General features: G+C 40.9%; 1 protein-coding gene across 4 annotated transcripts in view; it reads right to left on the reverse strand.

Annotated features, from left to right (window-relative positions):
• Positions 1-22,702, reverse strand: part of edc4 (enhancer of mRNA decapping 4) — a 47,550-nt gene extending 24,848 nt beyond the window's left edge. The window contains exons 1-24 of one of the 4 annotated variants that reach the window (XM_079680333.1): positions 22,476-22,702; positions 20,021-20,183; positions 19,759-19,870; positions 18,849-18,948; positions 18,410-18,596; positions 17,579-17,726; positions 17,384-17,488; positions 15,773-15,885; positions 15,555-15,638; positions 15,358-15,453; positions 14,927-15,026; positions 14,573-14,753; positions 14,167-14,233; positions 13,936-14,027; positions 13,243-13,418; positions 12,796-12,875; positions 11,974-12,127; positions 8,949-9,244; positions 8,078-8,305; positions 6,991-7,092; positions 6,637-6,777; positions 5,904-5,940; positions 5,479-5,626; positions 4,591-4,746 (exon numbers count right to left, since the gene is read on the reverse strand). In XM_079680333.1, the coding sequence (XP_079536459.1) occupies positions 4,591-4,746; positions 5,479-5,626; positions 5,904-5,940; positions 6,637-6,777; positions 6,991-7,092; positions 8,078-8,305; positions 8,949-9,244; positions 11,974-12,127; positions 12,796-12,875; positions 13,243-13,418; positions 13,936-14,027; positions 14,167-14,233; positions 14,573-14,753; positions 14,927-15,026; positions 15,358-15,453; positions 15,555-15,638; positions 15,773-15,885; positions 17,384-17,488; positions 17,579-17,726; positions 18,410-18,596; positions 18,849-18,948; positions 19,759-19,870; positions 20,021-20,183; positions 22,476-22,563 (3,154 nt within the window). In that variant the 5' untranslated portion in view covers positions 22,564-22,702. Of the gene's footprint in view, positions 1-4,590; positions 4,747-5,478; positions 5,627-5,903; positions 5,941-6,636; positions 6,778-6,990; positions 7,093-8,077; positions 8,306-8,948; positions 9,245-11,973; positions 12,128-12,795; positions 12,876-13,242; positions 13,422-13,935; positions 14,028-14,166; positions 14,234-14,572; positions 14,754-14,926; positions 15,027-15,357; positions 15,454-15,554; positions 15,651-15,772; positions 15,886-17,383; positions 17,489-17,578; positions 17,727-18,409; positions 18,597-18,848; positions 18,949-19,758; positions 19,871-20,020; positions 20,184-22,475 lie in introns of all 4 variants that reach the window. The other 3 variants (XM_079680332.1, XM_079680330.1, XM_079680331.1) reach the window with 3 other exon arrangements.
• Between the last annotated feature and the right edge of the window lie 247 nt (positions 22,703-22,949).

The following is a 22,949-nucleotide window of genomic DNA, read 5'->3' on the forward strand; positions in this document are numbered from 1 at the left end:
ACAGTCCTGCCAGTAACGTTACTATATTATCAATACTACTTTGGTTATAGCCTGATATATGATTGCTAACTTTACAATGTTGTGATGTGACTGACGTTAGCCAACATTAAATGTAGCTAACGCAGGTCACTCACCAAGACAGCTGCCCTGTTCTCCTCACACCTCAGCTCCATTTCTCTCCGATGGCCGTTATTTTTTCTAATCCTTGGCTGCTCCTGGTCTCTTGGACGTATAGCAGGCTCATAATTATAATCATATGCATTCGAATATATATTTTCAACCTCTTCTGTGTCAAAACTAGCATTGTGATCCATGTTTATTCATACGTTAGACCGGCCGCTCTCCCCCATGTTACGTCACACGCGGGAGGTCACGTGCGGAGGCTTTTTTATGCGGAAGTGAAAATGTCTTACTAAAACGACGCCAGATGTCACTGTAGTGTATATTTCTACATATTTTTTGAAAATCTAGTGTATTCATTTTCCTACACATTTATTCACTGGTGTCTCTAACCTGCAAGTTGCTCTTTAAGAGATGACATGAGCAGCCCTACCAGCATTTGCTGGTAGTTCAACATTTATTTCCTGTTACTTCTGGACCATGACGGTTGGCCAGCCTTCAACGTTTAACTGAGTGGAATATGTTGATTATGTTTTAGCAAAATGTTGGCTATGTTAAGGAGTTTTCAGTAGGTTGTGACAGAGCACAGCAACATATTTGATTCAATTTATTTAAGTCTAATTTATTTATCATATTAATATATGTTTTGTATGGTTTTGGAAGTGCGCTCCAACATATTCGTTGATCTTGTTTATTGGTAAAATATTATTTGTTTTAAAGTTCAATAAATGGTCAATGAATAATCGTCAAAATAATCGTGATATCAATTATTGACCCAAATAATCGTGATTATGATTTTTGCCATAATCGCACAGCCCTACCATAAATATAAATAATAAATAGATGTGGTTTTCTTTACAAAGATAAGAATTAGGCTTGGGCGGTATGACGGTATTACGGTATACCAGGGTATTTCGAAATACCGTCGGTATGATTTTCAATACCGTGACGTCACAGACTGTGCGCCAAATCACAAATGCGTTTCATTCTATTACACTGACACAGAGTTTTGACAGGGACAACATTGGTTGTAATGCACAGCACACGCCAGCAGAGTGCAGGGGAGGGCAGTCCGTCTTTCCCGCTCTCAGAGCTCAGCACAGAGCTGAGCTGAGCTGAGCTGAGCAAGATGGCGGCAGCATTTGCCGGCCCCAAACTCGGACAACTAGTAAAAAGGAAAATGCCTCTGCGCCTGTTAGGGACTATTTTGGGTTTACTCGTCGCCAGTGATTTCATCCAGCACAACGAGAGACAGAGGCACTTCTTTGGGAATATTTAAGACGGGGTGAGTGAGTGTTGACATTTTTTAATCCTATGCAACTGGTTGATGGTTTTGTAGTCGAGGTCGGACGGTTTTAAAAACAAAAGCATTTACGTGCTAAACATTCACGCGAGTAATCCAATGAATCAAATGGAAATAAGGTTTTTAACACATGCACGGAATAATATTGCCAAACTAGTTAGTGAATATAGCAAACTTTATTCAATAAGTCAAGTATTTACTCCCGGAAAATGTTTATGTATGATGATATATTGTCATCATACATAAACTCACTATGGAAACAACGTCGGACATCTACAAACGCGTCCTGTATCCGATCTCAAAATGTGCCATTTGCACAATGTGTCATGTACGCAGCCCTTGTTTTGCACTTGCGCGCACGTCGCGGCACTTTGCGAGCGTCTACCGGCTCGGGCTGCATTTTACACCGAACATATAATATACCGTTCGAAACATTTGCCGCCGAACGCCACCTTGCTCAAGTCGACCCAAGTCATACCGTCAGTGGCGGCTGGTGGAAAATATTTTTGGTGGGGCTGTTGATATAGTGAGTAAAACAATTTTTTGGGGGAGAAATGAACCCTTAAATTGGGACTGATACCGTCATATACCGTATACCACGGTATGATGTCAGCAAGGTATGACGGTATGAAAAAAATGATACCGCCCATGCCTACTAAGAATATCTGCCTGGTTGTTTAGAATGTCATGCAAGACATAAGCTGAGAGCTGAGCTCACTCACCGTCTGTGCTGGAGCACAAAGCACATTAATACTCAGAAATGGCAACATGACATGTGGGAAGTACCTTAGACACAGCTATTGATAACATTTTTACACTTTGGTCCGATGAACCAAGCCTTCAATTGGATTGCATAAAAGCAGTGTTGGGCAAGTTACTTAAAAAAAGTAACTAGTAATAGTTACTGCTCTCGAAAAAGTAACTACCGGTAGTTACTTTATTAGTTACTAAATTATTAAAGTAAAAAGTTACTTTACTTTAAAAAATAATAATAAAAATACAAGTTTTTGTGTTGTTTTTTGCTGACTAGTTCTCTGAAGGCAACAGACTCGACCGTTGCGATGGGCAGCATGTCCTCAACAACATACCTGGCAATAAATCTATTTAGTTGACTGTGTGACATGTGGCGTTTTTTGGGTGTTTAGATGGTGTTGCTCAATCTGGGTCACTGCCGGTGGTTGAGACGGTGGGGTCTTTGGCGACTAGTTTTATAGCCCCATGCACATTAGTTAGGTGCTTCAGGAGATTGGCATTGCTGTTATTCGATGTGGACAATGCTTTCTGTCCTGCACACAGTTTACATTTGACCGTAATATTTTTTTCCTCCTTTATCCCCACAAATTGAAAATAGTGGTTATATCTCCAAGTTGTAAATGCGCTGCTGCTCTCACTTAAACATCCATCTGCCATTGTGTGTGTGTTCGTGCTGGTGATGGGCATTGCCGTGTATGTATGTGCGTGTTAGCTAGCGCACATTATACAGAGGGGGATCCCAGCGGCTTTGTTGATGCTTTAGCTAAGTGTCAAAAGATTGCCGGACTTCATGCCAAGAATTCAAAAATGTTATAATAAAGTGAAAACCTTGCGATTTCTCTTACCAGTTTGTCATGCATTTCTTTATTCAGGGTATATGCAGGAATCCTGAAGTCAAATTTAATACCTTTTAAGACCTTTTTTAAGACCCTTTCCATACATTTTAAGACCTCATCGCAACTTCGAGTTCTAACCGGTTACATTGGAGACACACTTTACCTCACATTTACTATATTGATTGTAAGATAGCACAACTAAACAGAGTGCAGACAGACTACTGAAGCCTCCTTTCCACATGAACTTCAACCTCTCTGTGAAGGTCAGGTTTAATGCAGTATGCTGCTTTGTTGCTTCTGTACTCTGTGCTCTTTCATTCCAGTAAAACTCCTCAGAAACCATTAGAAACCAGTATTTGACCAATAAACAAAACACTTGACAAAACTTTGAACTATGAAATATATTAAACTTTAGTGAGCTTTAGCGGGGTAATGCCATATAGGAGCTCCCTCACAAATATCCAGGGGTTAAATTGGGCTGGGGCTGTCCGGGGCTAAGCCCTGGCACATAGGACGATGCTCTGACGTCATCACCCTCACACATTTGTCATATGTTTACAAAAAAGGATATATATGTTAAGACTTTTCTCGTTCTTAATATAGACTATATTTAGGGTCGATATGTGTTGACTTTACTTTAAAATAGCAGATCTCTGTGACCGGATATAGTTTGGCTTAGACCCCGGCCCCACGAGGACGCATACGGTAAAACGCATACGCAAACGCAAAAAAGTATTCCGTTCACACGCATTCGATTCATTAATGTGTCCGTTCACAGCTTTAAAACAAATTGATAACAACTCTGTTCTCTGTATAATAATATTTAATAAACGGTGCCTGCCTCTCTTGAAAAATATTCCTCTAAGGTACATTTAGAACAGATAAAAAATGTGCGATTAATTTGCGATTAATTGCGATTAACTATGGACAATCATGCGATTAAATATTTTAATCGACTGACAGCCCTAATATATATATATATATATATATATATATATATATGTGTGTATATGTCCGCATCTGTAGCCTGTTATTGTCTCATTATACCGCACTGTCAATGAATTAAAAGTAAATATACAAGTGGTCATGAACACATCTGTCCATCAGACAGAGGGCTGCTGTGCCTCCTGTCATCATTAATGGACGTCTCTTTAAAATGACCGCTCAGAGGAGAGGAGTTCTCATTTCTCTAACCGCCTGCTGCTTACCCTCCTCTCTCCTTGGTTCCCCTCCTCAATCCTCCGCTCGCATCTCCTGTGGGCGGGACTAAGTCTCGAGGATAGGAGTCGAGGAGGGGAGTCGAGGAGGGGAATTAGAGAAATGAGAAGCCTCTACTGTGTGTGCTATGTGCTCTGCACGTGTGGCCATTAAAGAGAGTTTCATCCCTCCCATTCTATTCTGCTTTGAAATAATCCTCCTCTGCATCCTGCAATCAACAAAATGGTGCAATACCACCATCATCTGGTAATAAATGGACATGACTGCTCTTAGGAACAATCCACTTTGTCTCAGCAGAGTACAGCTCTACTCTGTTGTGTCTGATCGCAGATTTAGTTCTAAATGACGTGTTTGTCTTACTTTGTGGGACTGTCTTCTTCATCTCCTCCCGCAGCACCTTGTCCATCCTGTTGGTGAGCACTGAGCTGAGGGTGTGGCTGAGCTGCTGGCTCAGTTGATCCTGGAGCTGCTGCTGATGATTCTGACTCTCTGCCAGCACTCGCTCTAGTCTGCGCTCTGAGGTCACAAAAGGTCAAGGCTCATAACAAATATGTAAAAACGCCCTTCATAGAGAATTGCGGGTGAACTGTTAAAACAACTTTGTAGGCATTTATCAGAAAATACATGCATTTTAAATAGCTTTTTGTTAAGAGTTGCGATAAATCCAATATCCAAGTAAGCATCCCAAGGGCTACTTCAACAAAAAGCAACGGGATTTTCCATATTACAAAAAATAAGAAAACGCACATCTATGATACGTACAATTTTTGTTAGGCAGGATCATATTTACTCAACACCCATTTTTTTTAATAGTTGAATTGTAATCGCCAGAAGTAGAAAGCTAACGTTAGGCTATAAACATACATAAACGACATCGCAGTCGCATGACGTCATCAATGGTGAGGTAAAGGCGGCTAATGTTTCATGTGATGACGTTTAGCAGTCTCATTTGGCCACTTGTTAGCAACCGCTGTTTGAAGACACGTGAAAGCTTCCGACAGTCACAAATGGAGTGTTTACTGGCGTATCTTATAAAAAATCTACTTAGTTTGTGCTAACCACATACCTTATTTCAGGCATCCAATTAAAAACACATAAAGTACTAAAAGGCTAACTCCTTTCTGGTTTAGCACTCATTCCTGCACAACTCTATACACAACCCTTTTCGTGCCTTTAGGACACTTTTTACCAAGTGAGGTGTAAAATGAAAGAAATGTCAAATCCAGTTTGAAAAAGACCGAAGGATACGTTCTTGTTCCTGGTGGTTGGAGAGGACGTGCTCCACCTGGACCATGATGGTGCTCTGCATGGCTGTAATCTGTCCACGCAGCTCAGTTAACTCCCTCTGCTGGCTGCGCAGGAGCATCAGTAGCTCGTCCTGCACTTCTGCATTCATCTATGGGAGGTAGGGCAAGAGTGAAAAAGCTCAACATTGGGGGTTGATTGGGAAAGCATTTCAAAGCTTGTGTAACTGCAAGCTTGTTTTGATATTATGTCGTCCCCTTGTGTAAAACAAATCAATTCATAGTTAAAGTAAGGTGTAATGTGTTTCCGAGAGAACATCAAGGGAACCAATCATTTGAAAATACTAAATTGCTTTTCTCCCATTTAAGTATAACTGTAGCAGTTAATGAATAATAAAGAAGCTGACCAATGTTCAGTGAGCACCTTACCTGACTAGATTCCATTTGCCTGGACAGAGACGATTCACTGAGGAGGAAGGAGAAAGAAAGGTGACGCCTTTAATTGAATATACTCAAACCAATGGCTCAAGTCATTATGTATGTGGTTAGAGACTGATTCTCTTTCATTCATTTATGTTAAACGCAAATATTAACATCAAATTAATGATTTTTTTGGATTGAGTTACAGAAAACTAATTAAAGAGGGCATAATATGCTTATTTTTAGGTTTATCTTTTACCCTTTATCTAAAGTTTATGTGCTTTAATGTTGAAAAAGGTCTTTATTGTTGTCATACTGCTGCAGCACCTCTTTTCTGTTGTGATTGGTCAAAAGCTTATATATGTCCCTCCCCTTAGCCTACGAGTACTATGTGTTGCAGCGCTTGCCAATGCATGATTGTGATGTAGCTATGTTATGGAGTTTGACTAAGGTCAAAATAAATCAAACAACTCATTCAAAGAGGCATTGAACATATGTTTATTCCCATCTATATGAAACGCTCTGTATTGGCTAGCGCTCCAACACATTGTACGTGATAGGCTAAGGGGCTGGACACCTCTAAACGGTTGACCAATAACAACGGAGGCGGACAGTTAATCAATCAGAGCAGACTGAGAAAGATGTCTTTTGCACCCACTTAAATGTTGAAACTGAGTCTCCGTCCTGTACAAAAATCAGGACAGGGAACACTAATTGATTCCTTCACTATCAAACAACATACCTGTCATCTTTCTTGGTCTTCCTCTTTACTTTTGGTGAGCCTCGTGGTGAGGTCTTCCACTCCTTAACTGGTAGTCTGTGGGAAGAACGACCACAGTTTCCTGAGGATGCTGCCATGGTGGGCACCTCATCATCAGGGTCACTGAACAGACACAGAAACATGAAGATAAGAACAGAGTAGACCACTGCAGTAATCATGTATCAGAGTTCATGCTACATAATCATCTTGGAAAAGATCGCTAACATCAAGATGTTATTGTGCCTCAAATAGAGTACTGAACTTGTGCTGCCTTGTTTTGAGATATCTTCCATCTAGGATGAAATTGGACATATCTTATTTGTTCATTTGTGTTACCTCTGCTCAGCGCCGGCGTCCTGACTGTCGTTCTGTGTGAGGTGGTAGGAGCGCCGGTGGTAAGGTGAGTTCAAGTGTCGGTCCTTTGCCTCCTCCCTTGAACTGCAACAAAGTAGAAATGTGACACTTTTGAGAAATGCTTTTCACACTGCTTTGACAACTGACCTGGTCATTCTGTCAATGACATGTTATCACTTTGCAAGCCTTACTGCTTGTTTACATTATTATGTGTCTACGTTCTGGTACTGGATATGCTTCGGTAGGTTAAAACAAGATTATGCACCTTTTTAAACAAAAATAACAATGTGCACTTTCTATTTATGACAGTGGGCACTAAATCAGACTTTTGTGTTAGGATCTTGTAAATAGAGTGGTGCAGGAATGAGTTGGCATTTAGCACTTTTAGCCTCCCTTGTCTCAATGTCAAGGTTTTTTTTTGAAAGAGTTTTTGGTTAGATTACCAAAATAAGGTCTGTGGTTGACACAAGCTGAACCGATTTTCAGTTTGTGTTCTACAACAGAAAATAAGTCAGTAAATACCCCACTCACAAATGCCCAAATCTTCTATGTGTCATAGAAACAGTGATTGCTAACAAGAATATTTATTTATTATTCATCACGCCCAACATTAACCCCCTTTAGCTGAGCGTTGTTGACATTAAGTCAAGCAACTGCGATGTAATTTGTTGCCTTATAGCTACGTATTTACTTCTGCTGATTGCATTGATGTTTCAAAAATCATAAAAGTTATGTTAATATGTACCAAACTTTTAATTATCGCAAAATGTAGTAGTATGTATCTCTTTTTTTTCTAAAATCCAATTGCTTTTAGTTAAGGGAGCCCTTGCAATGCTAACGTCCGGGTTGTTCTAAAAATACTCTATGGTGAACAATACTAGTTTTGTCAATCATGTTCCTTTGTTTGGAATAACACAAACACCTCCAGACATATTTGAAATATTGTCTCCAACGCATGTCAAAGTTTACTAAAGTAAAGTAGTGGTCACACTTGAAAATTCGATTTTAGAGCTTTTTTAAATCCTTTGTGTACATGATTATGTTTAGAACTGTTTAATGCAATTCTTACCAGTCTCCAAGACCATTGTCCCTGAGACTGTTCCTGGTTTCTCTGGTGATGTCAGGCGCAGCCGGCCAGGGTGTGTGGCTGATGCTCCCCTCTGACCCTCCCCCCGCACCCGGGTTCTCCTGTGATAGGGCGTTCTCCAGCAGAGACGGGGTGTTGCTTAGTCTGGGCTCTGACTCCACGGCTCCACCCACTGAGATATCAGCACAACCGAGTTCCAGGGACAAAAGGCTGAAACACAAAATGGTTTTGTTTATTAAAAAACATAGTTTGTTAACCAGAATGTTAACAGAATGTTAGAATTTTTCAATGCTTGCATGTTTGTTTGAGTATGGATGGATAGATGGATGGACGGAGAGACAGATAGATGCATGGCAGGATGGATAGGAATAACTTCATTTGTAATGTTTTACATTTTGTGCAAGCCCTTTATCCAATAATGTTTTATCTTCTCTTTTGCTGTATATGTCACTTGTTAGACGCTTTGATCCAAAGTGACTTATATACATTCAATACTGTGGGCAATCCCCACAGGGGCAATTTGGAGGGAAGGACACAGCGGAATGTTGATTGCAGCGGGACCAGTGCCCCGTGATCTGAAGATCAGCGCACTAACAACTGAGCCACAACCTCCCCAGTAACAATGTACATTTCCCCTATGTGGGAGGAATAAAACTTGTTTGATTCCGATAACTAGATGGATGAACGACGGATAAAAGGATTGGTAATAGGATAGATGGATAGACGAAAAGATAGATGAATAGATAGATGGAAAGATAAAAGGATAGCAGACAACATCTGAGATAAGTTGTGAACATTTATGTCAGCATTCATTTTTGCGCTGCACTTTCTCCTTTGCTTCTCATCCTTGTACCTGTTGTTGTTGGCTGTGCGCGGGGAGGTGAGCAGGTGCAAGGCGGATGCAGCCGAGGCCATGCTGTCCGTCTGCAGAGCGGAGAGAGGGGAAGACTCAAGACTGGACCCCAGGACCCGCTGAAGCTGCAGGGTCTGGGAGGCGATCTCCGGCATGTCCTGGGACATGGCTGTGGAGGCTGAGGAGATGACGTCAGGGGAGCGGGCCCTGGTCGGAGAGGCCAGAGGGGGCAGGAGGGGGGCATCCAGAACCTGAGGGCCGTCCAGTGCCAGGGGCCCGCTGGGAGACGCTAAAGCCTTGATGGAGATGATGAGTGTTATGAACAAACAGAGCCATCCTATTCAGATTAAAAGGGAGCCTGGTTATGTTTAGCTATTATACTACATACATCTGTAACAAACATTAAATCAATCCTTTTCCTTTATACTAGTGCCTTTTATTAAATTAATGAACTTTCATATCCTACACGGCACTGTCATTTTTCTACTTTATTTTATACGCTTCTTATTCTATTTTAAATTTGTATTCTCTTGTCCTTTTATTGCTCGTTTCTTAACCTGTTAAGCCCTGAGCCTGTTTTTCAGGTCTCAGGCTCAAGAACAAAATGACCATATCTTCACTTCTAAAAAGGGGTACATTAATCATCTTTTTTCTCAAAGCAATGATAAAAGTCAGAATCAAAATATAATTTTTTTATTTTAAAGTAAATTCAGATTGAACAAAGTAAAAACATGTAAATAATTACTTAGAGGGAAAACCACCCTTGAATGATGGGATGGTAGACTAAAAATTGTAGGAATCCAAACTATAACATATAATAAGTACCCTGTATCAAGATTGATGCAAAACAAGTGACATTTTACCTTTTTAGAGAGGTTTAGCAACAACAAAAAACACTTCTGGGGTCATTGGTGCATTTTCCATATCTCTGGAACTAGGGCTGGGCGATATATCGAGTTTACACGATACATCGTGGATTGCACTACATGCGATGTCGTAAATGACCACATCGTGAACATCGAGTATTATGTTGTCAAATCAGTTTCCCGCCGCGGCCAAAATGAGCTTTCCTTTCTCCCTCATATACACAGTAACACACGCAGGCCCCGCCCAACTTGCACACAAACCTTACACACATGCACAGTGACAGAGAGGCATTTGTTTTGAGGAGAGCGAAAGAAAGGTTAGCTAGTTTAAACCTTAGCACAACATGTTATTATTTTTTTGTATGTCTTGTGAACGCAACGCTGGCATAATATGATGTGGCCTGCTGACATGGCCCGTGTTTAATTCAGCCCAGATGCGGTGACTGCAGGCCAAATCCATGAATGCGGCAGGCAGGTGTCCAAAATAAAGTCGCACCGGTATGAGGCACAGTGAGAACCACGCACCTGTCAGACTAGCGATTGGGCACATTTACATTTCAGGAGAATAATGAAGATGGTTGTTCCACTCCGTTTCTCACGAGACCAGCGCGCTGTTGTTTGTATTAGTTTGGACTGGACCGACTGAGCTGACACCGGCAGCCTTAATAATTGTGGAAGGATGGACCCCCATCCTGCGAAAAAAAGGAGGAAAAGTGGTGCAGAAAGGGAAAGGGAGAAAAAAGCACGCGAGGAGGATGCAGCGAAATGTGGTATAATCACAGATGTATCCAGAACCCCCCGTATGGTACAGAATGACGAAGCAGAAAGTAAGTTAGCCAACATTATGAGCCACATTTCTTTCTATATTGTAGCCTGATGTGCACATCGACTGACTGTTAAAAAAACTGTTTCTCAGTCCAATGTTAAGTTAGTGGCAGACCCTGTGTGACTGAGACTGTGAGGCTACAAAAAACCCAAACCTCCTTAATGTTACTCAAGGCAAATATATGTAGGCTAATATAACCGTTAGACTGCAGCTAACTGGGCCTATACAAGTATATATTTTTTGTGTGTTGGTTAAAATCGTTTTAATAGAAACCACGAATGAAGACAGTATAAATAACAATGTTTTAATGCAGACATATGTTGCAAGGACTACTAGAATCATCATACTGGCGTGACTGTAAACATCAAGGGGTTAAATAAAAAAAAATGTATGTGTTTTAGAGGAAATTTCAGAATATCGTGATATATATCGTGTATCGCGATATAATCAGTAAATATCGCGATATAATTTAGAGACCATATCGCCCAGCCCTATCTGGAACCCATCGGTCGATTTAGTTGATTCTCTCTTTTTAACCGTTAGAGCCAATAGAATCGAGAGGAAATTCCTAAAATCCATCTAAACATTACCCATTGGTGATGAGTGATGCGTAGCCAGAATGCCCAAAACCGGAAGCTGTCATACACTCTGAAAACTGGAAACTAGGCTTATTGCCATAAATATGAAGGATTATCAGTAATCATTTCAAAGTGACACAGAGACATTGGATTAACCTTCAGCAGCGTTTTAATGCCATTGAACACAACTTTTTATCAGAAACAACAAAAAGTAAGACATATTTTCCGTTTTTGCTCCGTAAAGCTACGTTGTGTGATGTCGGAGTTTGCTTCCCCTGCCGCGAGTTTTGATCGCTCAGTGATGATACTTTTATTCTAGAATCTGTGGAATCTCAGTTTACTAGCTGATATCTTATTTGTGCAGATCCGATAAGTAATAAGGATATTTTACCGTGAGTTCTGTGCTAATTTCATTAGCATTTTTTCGCTTAGGGCTAATTCAGAGGCTTGTTATTACCCTTGTGTTTCTTTTAGCTAAACATTGTTAATATTGTCTGATAGCTGAGTTTCTTCCCGTTAAGTGGGTATGATACATTCATAGTTTGTTAAATGTTAAAAAGCCCTGAGACGCTGTTTCTTGCAAGATGTTGCGTTTTGCCCCCGGTACCGGGGCTGAGTACATTTTACAATGGGTTTCTTTTATCTGACTGTTATTAATGTGTCTGCAAAGCACACTGAAAAGCTTTGTTGAAATGTGCTCTTTAAAACAAACATGCCTTTTGTTAGCATTAGTTGCATAGTGCCTCATGTCTTACCTGCAGGCTCTCCAGTCCGGGCAGCAGCACAGCAGAGGCAGGTCGGGGGCTGCTGGTGGAGAGAGCCAGACTGCTGCTGCTGCTGCTGCTGCTGCTGCTGCTGCTGCTGCTGTTCTCTGCTCTGTTAGGAGTCTGACTCACATCGTCCATAGCTCTGCACACAGTGACACACGCAAAACCATGAGTGACTATAAGAGCATTGGCCTGTATGACGAAGCCAGTTAAACAGACCCTGGATATGTTTGAGTTACCTACCTGGCTTAACTAACCCTAACAAACGCGATGCTGATGCTGAACACATGACCTGCTACGGAGCAGGTCATGTGTTCAGCATCAGTTACAATGGAGATCTACCCCGGTAAGAAGTGAACCAGCTTCGTAGGACCGGAAACCCTGAGCTAACCCTGAAGTTACTTCGCTGCTTCGTAGTACAGGGCACTGGAGATTTGTTATTATTTACAAAGTCTGTATTTAAAGTTAAAAGAGGAAGACATAGATGAGCAAATAGATGAAAGTAATGACTTCCAATTACTACATTATAAAATATTACATGACCTTACACTTAAAATAGCTGAGGCTTTAATCCAAAGCAACTCGCATTAAGTGCAATAAACCATGCAGAAACAAAAGCAAGAGACATGCAGGTATATTTGCTTAAAATAAGTCAAACCATTGTAAGGCGAGTGCATTCCCTTCAAATAAACCTTGTAAGTGTTGCAATTTATTCATTATTATTTATGTTTTTAGAACAAGGTGCACTGGAAACAGGTGGGTTTTCAGTCTGCGAAATGTCCTAATCCTATTTGCATATTACAAGTGTACCTGTTAGTAGAGTCAGAGTTGCTGCTGATAGCGGTCACAATGGTCAGACTGCTGGCGCTGCTGCCAGGAGAAGCCGGAACCTAGATTGTGACATAACAGTGATTTATTACAAACAGCAAGTATCATGGTATGGTTCCCAAAAAGCCTACAGATTAGATGACAAAACACTGTTGCTGTTCTTCAGTGGTAGGTAAAGATGTTGTCTATTACTAAGGTTATGGCCTTGTGTTTGCTGAGGGCCAGCTTTAATACATGGGAGAAGGTGTTATTGATGGAGCAAGATGTTGCTAAGCGACGCATACAAAAGTTTTGAAGCATGATGTCCTTTTAATGGCTATTTTGTAAACTGCATTCTATGTTGAAACTCAGACATGAACCATACAGCCTATACTGCTTGTTAATGAATAAAAAACAAAGAAGCAGTAGATAAAGCTTGTGTGTTCGTACCGAAGCGCTGGGTGTCATGAAGGCATCGGGGGTCATCAGCTTGGTAATGATGTTAGCCCCTGAGTTTGACAGGAAGTCAGTTGGAGCAGGAAGTGATGGGATCTTCCGAAGGTCGGTCTGGGAGCCACTTCCTGATTCCTTGTCTGAGCTCTGGTCAGTGAGATGGTCTGAAAACCCTGCTGGACACACAACATTTGAGTAATGAACATACATGTCTGTTCTGTCATTTATGCCGACACATTTTTGTAAAATTTAAAGTAAAAAACCAAAGCAAAGGACTGAGAAAAAAATGTATAGAATAATGTAGTTTATATGTACCAAAAGGGTCAAACTAATTTAAAAACATTATACCGTTTTATCTAAAAATATTTATATTCCACATTATGCCAAAACACACACAATGAAAGGGATCTGTTGGGGATCACAAAAATGTTACATCAATTCTCTGTCGTAACAAATATTGGATTGAATGAGTAAGATTTATACTATGTTTTCTCTTATATAACGGCATAAATAATCTCAACGCATTTCCTCCTTCTGTCATGATGTATTGGGGGAAAGTCTTGGGATTTATGCGACACTGACCATTTTTGGTAGGACGTCTGGGTAAACCTAAAGCTGCATCACCTTCATGATTTTGGATTTGTATTGTTTCTCTCTGGAACGTTTGGTATTCTTGCGACTATGACTTACCAAAACCATCCTGGGAATCAGAATGGGGCAGGAAGCATGGAAAGTTGGAACTCAAGTTGGGCTGAAACCAGATCTGGACATCCTGTAGGCTCCTGGAAACACACAAATTCACTCAGTTCAGTCCTAGTCCTCATATACATGCATGGGCACATTCATACCCAGGGTTGTATCCTGCTTTCTCAAAACAAAATCTAAACAAGTATTGACTTGGGACGGTTGGGAAAAACGTACTTGGTGTGAACACAGTAAAGTTTAATTTGGATCCCAGACTTGGACTCTGTTGATCCTTGAATTCCCTCTGGAAGAAAAAACATACCCACACAAAGCATTTGCAGAGTTAGTAAGGATCAATGCTGCTACATATTTACCACGCCTTTCAGTTGAATAAAAGGCAATATAGATTGTGTGGTAACCTCTTTGACCTCTAAAATGACAACAAACAATGTGTTTATGGCAAAAAAACTAAGGTAAGAGGAATGACCAGGATTGCAGGTTAGGTGGTTTTGTGGTGCAAGGGTACGTATTTGTTTTAACATGATTGTGTTTGAGTCAAGCCCCCGGGAAGTTAGCTGGGCGTTAAAGCACATTTTCATAGTGGCCTAATGTTGGTACTACAACTGCAGTGGCATAAACACACCTGTTGTGAGACTCTCGCTCTCCTCCTCAGCAGGGAGGACCTCAGTGTGTCGCAGTCGGCTGTGTGCGACGTCCCGGACCCCGAAGCTGAGCACAGGGTGGGTCAGGAGGAACTCTGACACAGCTGTGAAGGTGGCCATGCCTTTGTCCAGATCCTGCCGCAGCTCCATCACATACAGAACCTGGTAAAGAGCGACAACAACAAAGATGAGGCCATATGTATGTCGTGGTAAATGGTAATGCAATGTCAGCTTTTTAGTGTTTCTCAAAAGGGACACCAACACGCTTGAATTGTAAATCTCCACTAAGTCATTAAAAGTTGATATATCGTATTTGTAAACATCATTTTGCTGACCTTCCTCTGGACGTCAGTAAGGATGAGAAACTCTGAGGAGAGGTCCAGGCTCGCCTTCAGACTTGGCAGAACTGATGAGTTAAACATATCTGGAGAAAACCTTTAAACAAAGGAAAACCACCAGCATTAGCATCTTTCAACATGCTGCTTTCATACAACAGTACTAATAGGACGAGCTTCAGATTAGAGGAATAATTATCAACAAGTCTTTTGAACAGTGAATCAAATTCAGACTAGTCTTAATCACCAACAGTATGTGATGGGGCACTACCAGACAAACATATTTAACTACATCATTGCACTTTAATGAGTCATGCATGCAAGCCTTGCACTTCTTTGAACTATATTCTGCGGCCGATCGATCGGAGCATCCCTACAGAATACAGTTCAAAGAAGGATTTGAACTTTAAATGATGGAGTAAAGCATTAACCTGATGGTCTGTAAACAGGTCCAGGACACAGTGCACCACAGCTTCAACTCCTGGTTCTGATCCGCTCCAGTTATAAGGAACCGCCAGAAAGGAACCCTACAAAGAGTGAACGTTAAGAGAACAGCAACAGCCTCAGATGAATATATGAATTCTGTGACAATCCTCCCTGAAAGCTGCGTGCACCGGTGTCTACTAACTCGGGGTCCTGTCTTTTGTGGTTGTCGCAGAAAAGAAGGCAGGAAAGGGGGCGTCCTCCATGAGGCCGCAATTCATGAAGACATCTGGATACAAATCAAAAGTGGGAAGAATTTGGTTACAATAAACCCAAAGCCAGAGAGTAGGTGAGAGCTAAAACAAATATTTATATATTTCATTAAAAAATATAAATGTGCATTTTAAAACTCCCTTTGCTTACCTGGGCTGGTCCTGCCCCCCCTCTATGTAAATCTGCCAGAACTTGATGTATCCATCATGGCTGGCTGTGGCTAACACGGTTCCATCTGGAGACAGGGCCCCTTCACTGACCCGCTGGAGAGGCAGACGTAAAACAACAAACACATTCAGAACTGCACGGGATATGTGTTCAACTAATCCAAAATTGTGCAGTACACCACTATAGTACACTGATGCAAACACAGGTATGGTGAAAAAAGAGAGAACTATTCGAAGCAGAAAAAAAACAGCGTAATATACCATCTGACAATGGCCTGTGCTATAATGCTTCAATTAACTGGCTGTTCTTTATAATTTACTCAGATCAATAGGAGACAGAGATGTTAAGTTATAAATCAAGGGTTTTTATTATTATTTACAGCAGGGGTGGGGAACCTTTTTCCTTTCAATTTGTACAACATCCTCCGAGGGCCGTACAAATTATTGAACTCAACCTCTGCTTAAAAATACTAAAATCACAGCCCATTCATTTGGCCTTTCTTTCATGCTGTGCAAAGAAAAAGCAACCTCTTAATCCAGATATCTCACCATGAATCATGTTTGACGCATGCATGCATTCACGTGCACGGTTGTGGCATGACTACCAAAACAGAAAGATAAGGACACAAGATGTGTGCAAATGTATTTACGGTAGTATCCTATCCTTGTGAACATGATTTAAGTGGGGGGGACCTAACCCCCTCTTGGGGTGTCCGGGGGCATGCTCCCCCGGGAAGATTTTTTTTTTAATATTGAAGTTAAAAGTATAAATCTGGTGCACTTTGAGAGCAACATGAGGAGATTTTTGGATACATCTTTCAACACCCATATGAAACAGAACTGTAAGTAGATTTTTCTTTTTGGATATTTTACAAATCGCTCCCCTTTCAAACTCTATTCTTGTTATTTTTAACAACTTTTTGTTACTGTCATATAGTATTTTATACCTAATAATCTAGTCTCTAATGTCTCATTAATAATTATAATGATCATATCAAGGTGTGCCTTAACCTCACTGAGCTGAGGTTATTTGAGCCTCTCAGGAGAGCTCTCTTCCACCTGGTTGTAGAAAAGCTCTTTAAATTCGTTAGCTAGCTAGCTAACCAGATGCTAATAACAACAGATCGCCACTGTGCTTACAACTAAAGACACAGCCTCGCAAACACTGCGGCATGTGTACGGCTCCTTATGGGTACTGCAATATTTGAAGAGCTGGAGGGGCATTCCAATGCTCTCCGTTACTCCTTTCAGACGAGACATAACCACGTGAAGACACGTTACGCTCGTGTTGTGTTCAATGAACCTGTCCTTGGCCAGGAAAAACAGGCCCCCTCTTGTTTAATTATTTTGCGATCTAGATTTCTTCTTCTTTTTTGAAGTGAGAAGTTGCAACTAATTTGCATCACTGATAGTACTTCTCTGTCTTTGTTTGTAGTTGAAATGTACTGCATTTGATACATTTTTTACTTAAGCCCTGTGTATGCTAAAAAAGATGCTGGTGCTCAGAAAAAGGCGCCATTTGAAGGCCCTTAGTTGAGCAATATTCAACATTATACAATCATTCTTTACACTACTGGTTTATCCTGACTGGTACCTGTGTGTGTCCCTTGACTGTGATGAGGCCATCTTTCACGTCGGCAGCATCGACGGGCCAACTGCTGTAGGTGGCCCTCAAGACCTCCAGGTCCCACACCTCAGCCTAGACAAAGAGGGGGATACAATAATGGATGCAAAGCCTACTTTTTTTTCCCTCTAGTGATCTGATTCTGAAACTCAAACATCATGTTACCAAGTCTTCGTGCAAAAGAGCTAAAGTCTGGCTGGGGTCGTCCTGGTTCTCCTCGTTGTCTTCCTGGATGAACGGGCACCATATGAGGCGGCGGTGGGAGTTCAGCGGGGAGTCTTCTGGCCGTCGGATATGAACCACCACCTGATCACTGCAGGGAGCGAGGGTTAGGGAAAATGGAACCAAAGGCGTGTGATGGGTACGGCACTCTTTTAACACTAGACCGCCAAGAGAATCATTTCTACCCCCTGATCTCTGTTAAATACTTTTTCTAAGGTAGGTTTTTTTTAATATTTTTTAAATGATTTAGTGAATTAAAGGGGATATGGGATGAAAAGGAAAAAGATAGGACTATTAAACCAAGAACCACCAAAGGGGTCATTTTTACCTCTAATGCATTAACTTTACTGAATATAAATATGTATATTATTTACTGTCATGTCAATCAGGAAGAGCGAGTGCACATTTTATTATTTATGAAAATGTTAATGACCTTTTTGGTCTGTTAAAAAAATGAAGCAATTTTAAAATCCATCAACACTAAAAACAGTTTTAAATCGTTTTTTTGTTAAAGAGGACATATTCTGTTCATTTGCAAATTTGTATGTATTTCTGGGACATGTCTCCATGCTTTAATGTTCAAAAAGCTCTTTATTTTTCTCATACTGCCTGTGCTGCAGCACCTCTTTTCACCCTCGGTCTGAAACCAGAGCACAGTCTGCTCTGATTGGTTAGTTGGCCAGCGCTAAGAGATTTCACGCCCCTTTCGGCACAAGTCACACCTGCACATCCTGCTACACACTTCTTTTCTATTCCTCCCACATGTCAAGATACAGTATCTTGCTTGCTGTGCAGGTGAGCTGCCAGACCATCAGGTTGCCCGCCTCGTCCACACAGCCCAACAGGGACGAGTCGAGGTGAGCGAAAGCCAGATCTGTGACGGCTCCGGTGAAGCCCTTCAGGAGGGAGCGCTCCGTCGAGCCAACGCTCAGGACACGGATCATAGCGTGGTTGTTGGCTCCTGAGGGAAGAGATTTTTCGATTAAAGAAAGAGATCAAAAAGGTATCCACAGCACTGAAGCCTATGCAACCACATACTCAGAGAATACAGAAAATTGCAGCTGTAATTCAAATACTGGAAAAAAAACTTGAAGGCAACATAAAACAAAATCAAAGCATTGTACAATTACCGCCACATACAATATCATTGCCCTAATTCTCTGAAGAATGGTTTTAGTTTCAGATCTCTGCATGTGATGACTGCAGGACTCACCTCTGATGGCGTAGGCAACGAAGGAGTTGGACACCGCGATCAGTCTGCCGTAATAATACTTGTGTTCCCAGTCGTACTTGGCAACGGGTTGAATCTTCACCTGAATGAAAAACAAATTCAAATTTCAAAATTCATTAATTTGATCAGGATTTTTATTTTTAACCATTAGGCAGTTGCCTCCAAGAGCGAAAGCTCGGCCATTTCAAGACAGAGGGGATTGACACACGCCAGCATATGGGCTCCCAGCTCTACTAGACGAGCTATATGGAACACCTACGATTCACAAGTTGGTATCATGGTGAAGAAAGTTGGCAAGCTTTTTATCACACCACAGATGACAAGAATTAGCTAGCTAGGGCAGTCACCTCGCAGCTCCATAGAGGACCATCATTAGTGGCCGTGGCAACACCAATTCCACAAGGGTACACTGACATACCTGAGGTCACAGCAGCCTCTGTATAACTTATGTTACATAAGCAATAGAAATGTTGGAAATCAGACAAAGAATCTGACTTTCTGAGGTTCTGACCTCCAGCAATGGGTCTTGCACTGGCCTAATAGGAGATTATACAGCTGCTACTGCCCATATTACAGAAACAGAGCATGTGAGGACTCTGTGTTGTGCTAGGTGCCAGACGTTTGTTGCCTTTAGCAGGGTCCATTTAAAGCTACGCTTTAGCTAGTATTGAACATTGTTGGCACTAAAAAAAGGCAAGGAGTTAGCTAGGGAGCATGAATTACAACTCATCCTTTGATTTTAGAGGAAAAACCAGCACGAGTCATTTACATAGAAACACTGCTGTTTTTCCCATTCAAAAGTTGATGAATGTCAAATAAGACATGTCAAATGTTCCACACAGAATGTTGAATGGACAGTGATACTACGTTTCTGACAATTTTGGCTTATTACCTTGTTGCTGCCCCGAGCCTTGCTGTTGATGCTGGAATCTTGACTCGCCACAATCTCCACGTTATTGGAGGTGATGGGGAGAGAAGTGGAACCATTATCCCCAGAAAGGCAGCTGAAATTGACGCACAAACATTCAAGTTCAGCATGTTTTTTTAAATAAACATTAAGCAATGATCAAACTCAATTGGAAGAGAGACCTCTCATGTGACAGACAACAAGCCTTCAAAGGTGTCCAAGTGCTTAACTCTAAGAATAAACTCACATTATCTGACACTCCTGAGTGCTGCAGAGGTCTGTGGAGATTGGTCTGGTAGAATCTGACATGGTGGACCGATCAGTGTTTCCCAAAAGGCCTGCTGCTCCCAATAAACCGTTCAGCTCTCCATTAAAAGACGGCATTCTCGGACCATCACTCGATGGTGCATCTGAGGACAGACATTAAATGCAGTGGTTAGGTTAGGATACATCGTAAAAATATGTTAGTTGTGAATTCAAAGCATGCAATGAGGTAATGTTTATTCTGGAGGTGTCTTATTGTATCACTGCTCACATCACAGTGAGGCTAGGTAGCCGGCTAATTACTAGCTTAGGTAACGGCTGGATATGGTTAGAATGCCCCTGCTTTGCATTGCTCTTGGCTAGGTAGTATAACAAAATCATAAGTTTAATACCCTTGCACTATTAATGATTGACATTTATTTGAATTCAAAATTCAACAACATTTATCATAATACACAAGTTGGTATCATGGTGAAGTATTTCAGCAAGCTTTTTACTAACAAAAACCTCTCTACCTCCATTTTAAATAATCAAATTAAAATGAGACACATCTGTGATTATGCTTCACGTGACAGTCAGTATTAAAGTTGACCAAGTGGACGATAATAACAAATAAACTCACCTTAAACGGATTCATAAAACGTTATTCAAGTAATTTTAAAAGCAATAAAATTGAACTTTTGGAGTTTAAAGAAATGTGCATTTGGACTATACTGTAGTTGTGCTCGTTAAAAAGTCAGAATTTTAAACTTCATTTTATTTGTAAAGTATGATACAGATTATATAAATATTCCAGGGAAATGTACTTAATAAAAAATGTGCCCATGTCATCTGTATCATAATTACATAACTTCATAATGTGTGTTTAGCACATTTTTATTGAATATATTTACACGTACGAGGTAAGTTTGAGAAACCGGCTCGAGATACACTTTTTGTTGTATTCCATGGAATGCTCTTAACATCCCGATAGAATCTGAATATCTTAAGTGCTTTGACAAAAAATCCATTAAAAAATGTCATCTTTGGAAGCTGTATACTGTAAAAAGCACGACCAATCATTTTAACCGGCCCGGCTAAAATAACTGGATGGCCTACCTGCCTGTCAGCCTTCCATCTGTGCACAAGTTTATCTCGTGCTTCATTGGTCATGTGCGCGTTCGTGTGTGTTGGAGGAGGGGCTCTGTAAGGAAGTGGCAGATTTGTTCCGGCTGTGTATTTTCAAATTCTAGCGCACTCGAGCGGATTTTTCCAAAATTACCTACCCCACCTTTAATGGCATGGTGCATACATAACATTTAAAACAAAAATGTAAAAAAGTACACAAATACCGAACTATATTAAGAGCACCTTAGCCGTCTTTATGTAGCACAATTATTTTTTCATACATATTTTAAAACTTTAGATCAGGAAAACTGCAGGGGGATTTTACCATTAATATAATAATAAGCCCTGCTAATGTAATGCATGCTGGCTCACAGCCATTACTTTCTGGGCTACAATGCAGTTAAACAGCCATGATTACTGTAATCAATTTCAACTGTAATGACAAATCAAAGTGTCTGCTGTGAAACAGATATATAGGCATCCAGAAATAGACATTTGCTGTCTGACTAAAACATCTGCATAACAGCCAAACAGGTATAACGTTAGTAGACCCGCAGAATACTGTTTACACCTTAGCAAACCTGTTTATTTGCTATTCACCCTCCAAAAATCAAGTAGTGTCTTCAGACAGGAGTGAGCTTCTAAACAACCAAATATTACTGGGCCGCGGGTACCACAAACAAACCTTAAATCAACGAGTGTATTACAATTGGCCAAATAAACCGACCTTCTACGCAGTTGAAGCTTAAGCTAATTCTTGATTACGTTAGCAGTGAAATAATTCTGGCTAAACAGTGCGTTCTTAAATATAACGTTACACCTCCGTTTACGGCTTTTCAGTCACAAATTGATAAAGTTCAACACATATATTTTCGATTAAATAAAGATATTTTACTTTTTCGTCACTTGGAAAGCAAAGGAGACAGCTCCTACACCAGAAAATAGAAAGAGACATAAGCTAGCTCGGTACAAAGCTAATACTTGGGAGGATAAAATACTTGGGACATTTCCGCCGCAGTTAGCGCTCTAACATTACGCAGAAAGCCTCGGCATATTATTTTCTCTGCGGAAATTTAATAATACAATGCATGTGTTATTTTATTTACACCAAAATGCAGATTTCACATGATGGGGTTGCTTTCGTTACCGGGTAGTGAAACTGCTGCTTGGCTAACTTTACTCCATAGTAGCGCGCTAAACTCAACTCACGCTAGCTAAGTGCCAATTTAGCTCTTAGCTAGCTAGCTAGCTAGCTAGCTAGCTGTTTAGCATTCCATTAGCTTCTGCGGCCTAAACCAGCGCAGCCGCTTTTCATTCCCGGTGCCACTTACCGGTGCTGTTCCCCGGACGGTCGAGCTTTAGAATGTCCCGGAGATGCTGGGTTGCACCCTCAATATCTATATTAGAATTGGACGCCATGTGTAAGGGAAAGGGGAAACTGTGTTAATTTAGGGAGAGATGATAATTTCGTTTTTGATACGATGCTGTCAGTGTTCCTTTCGTTCACCCAGAGCAACCGTCTAAACTTCCGTTATGTCCGCGCCTTACGCTCCGACTCGGGTCTGCGTCAGGTCATTGGTTCCTACCTCAACTTCTTTATGTTTATTGTTCACAAGAGGGCACTGGCTTTCTTCCAAAAATCTGTCACACTCTGACTCTTTCGACGTGAATTTTGTATTCATTCATTTTTAACTATATGAGAGACTGATTGGATGTGGTTTGACTTACCAGAATGACCAACCATATAGCAGACAGGGGTCCTCAAAGTCAATGCATAATAGATAACCATCCCTCCCAAAGAAACT

The sequence above is a fragment of the Notothenia rossii genome (genome assembly GCF_949606895.1).
Source record: "Notothenia rossii genome assembly, chromosome: 5".
NCBI lineage: Eukaryota > Metazoa > Chordata > Actinopteri > Perciformes > Nototheniidae > Notothenia > Notothenia rossii.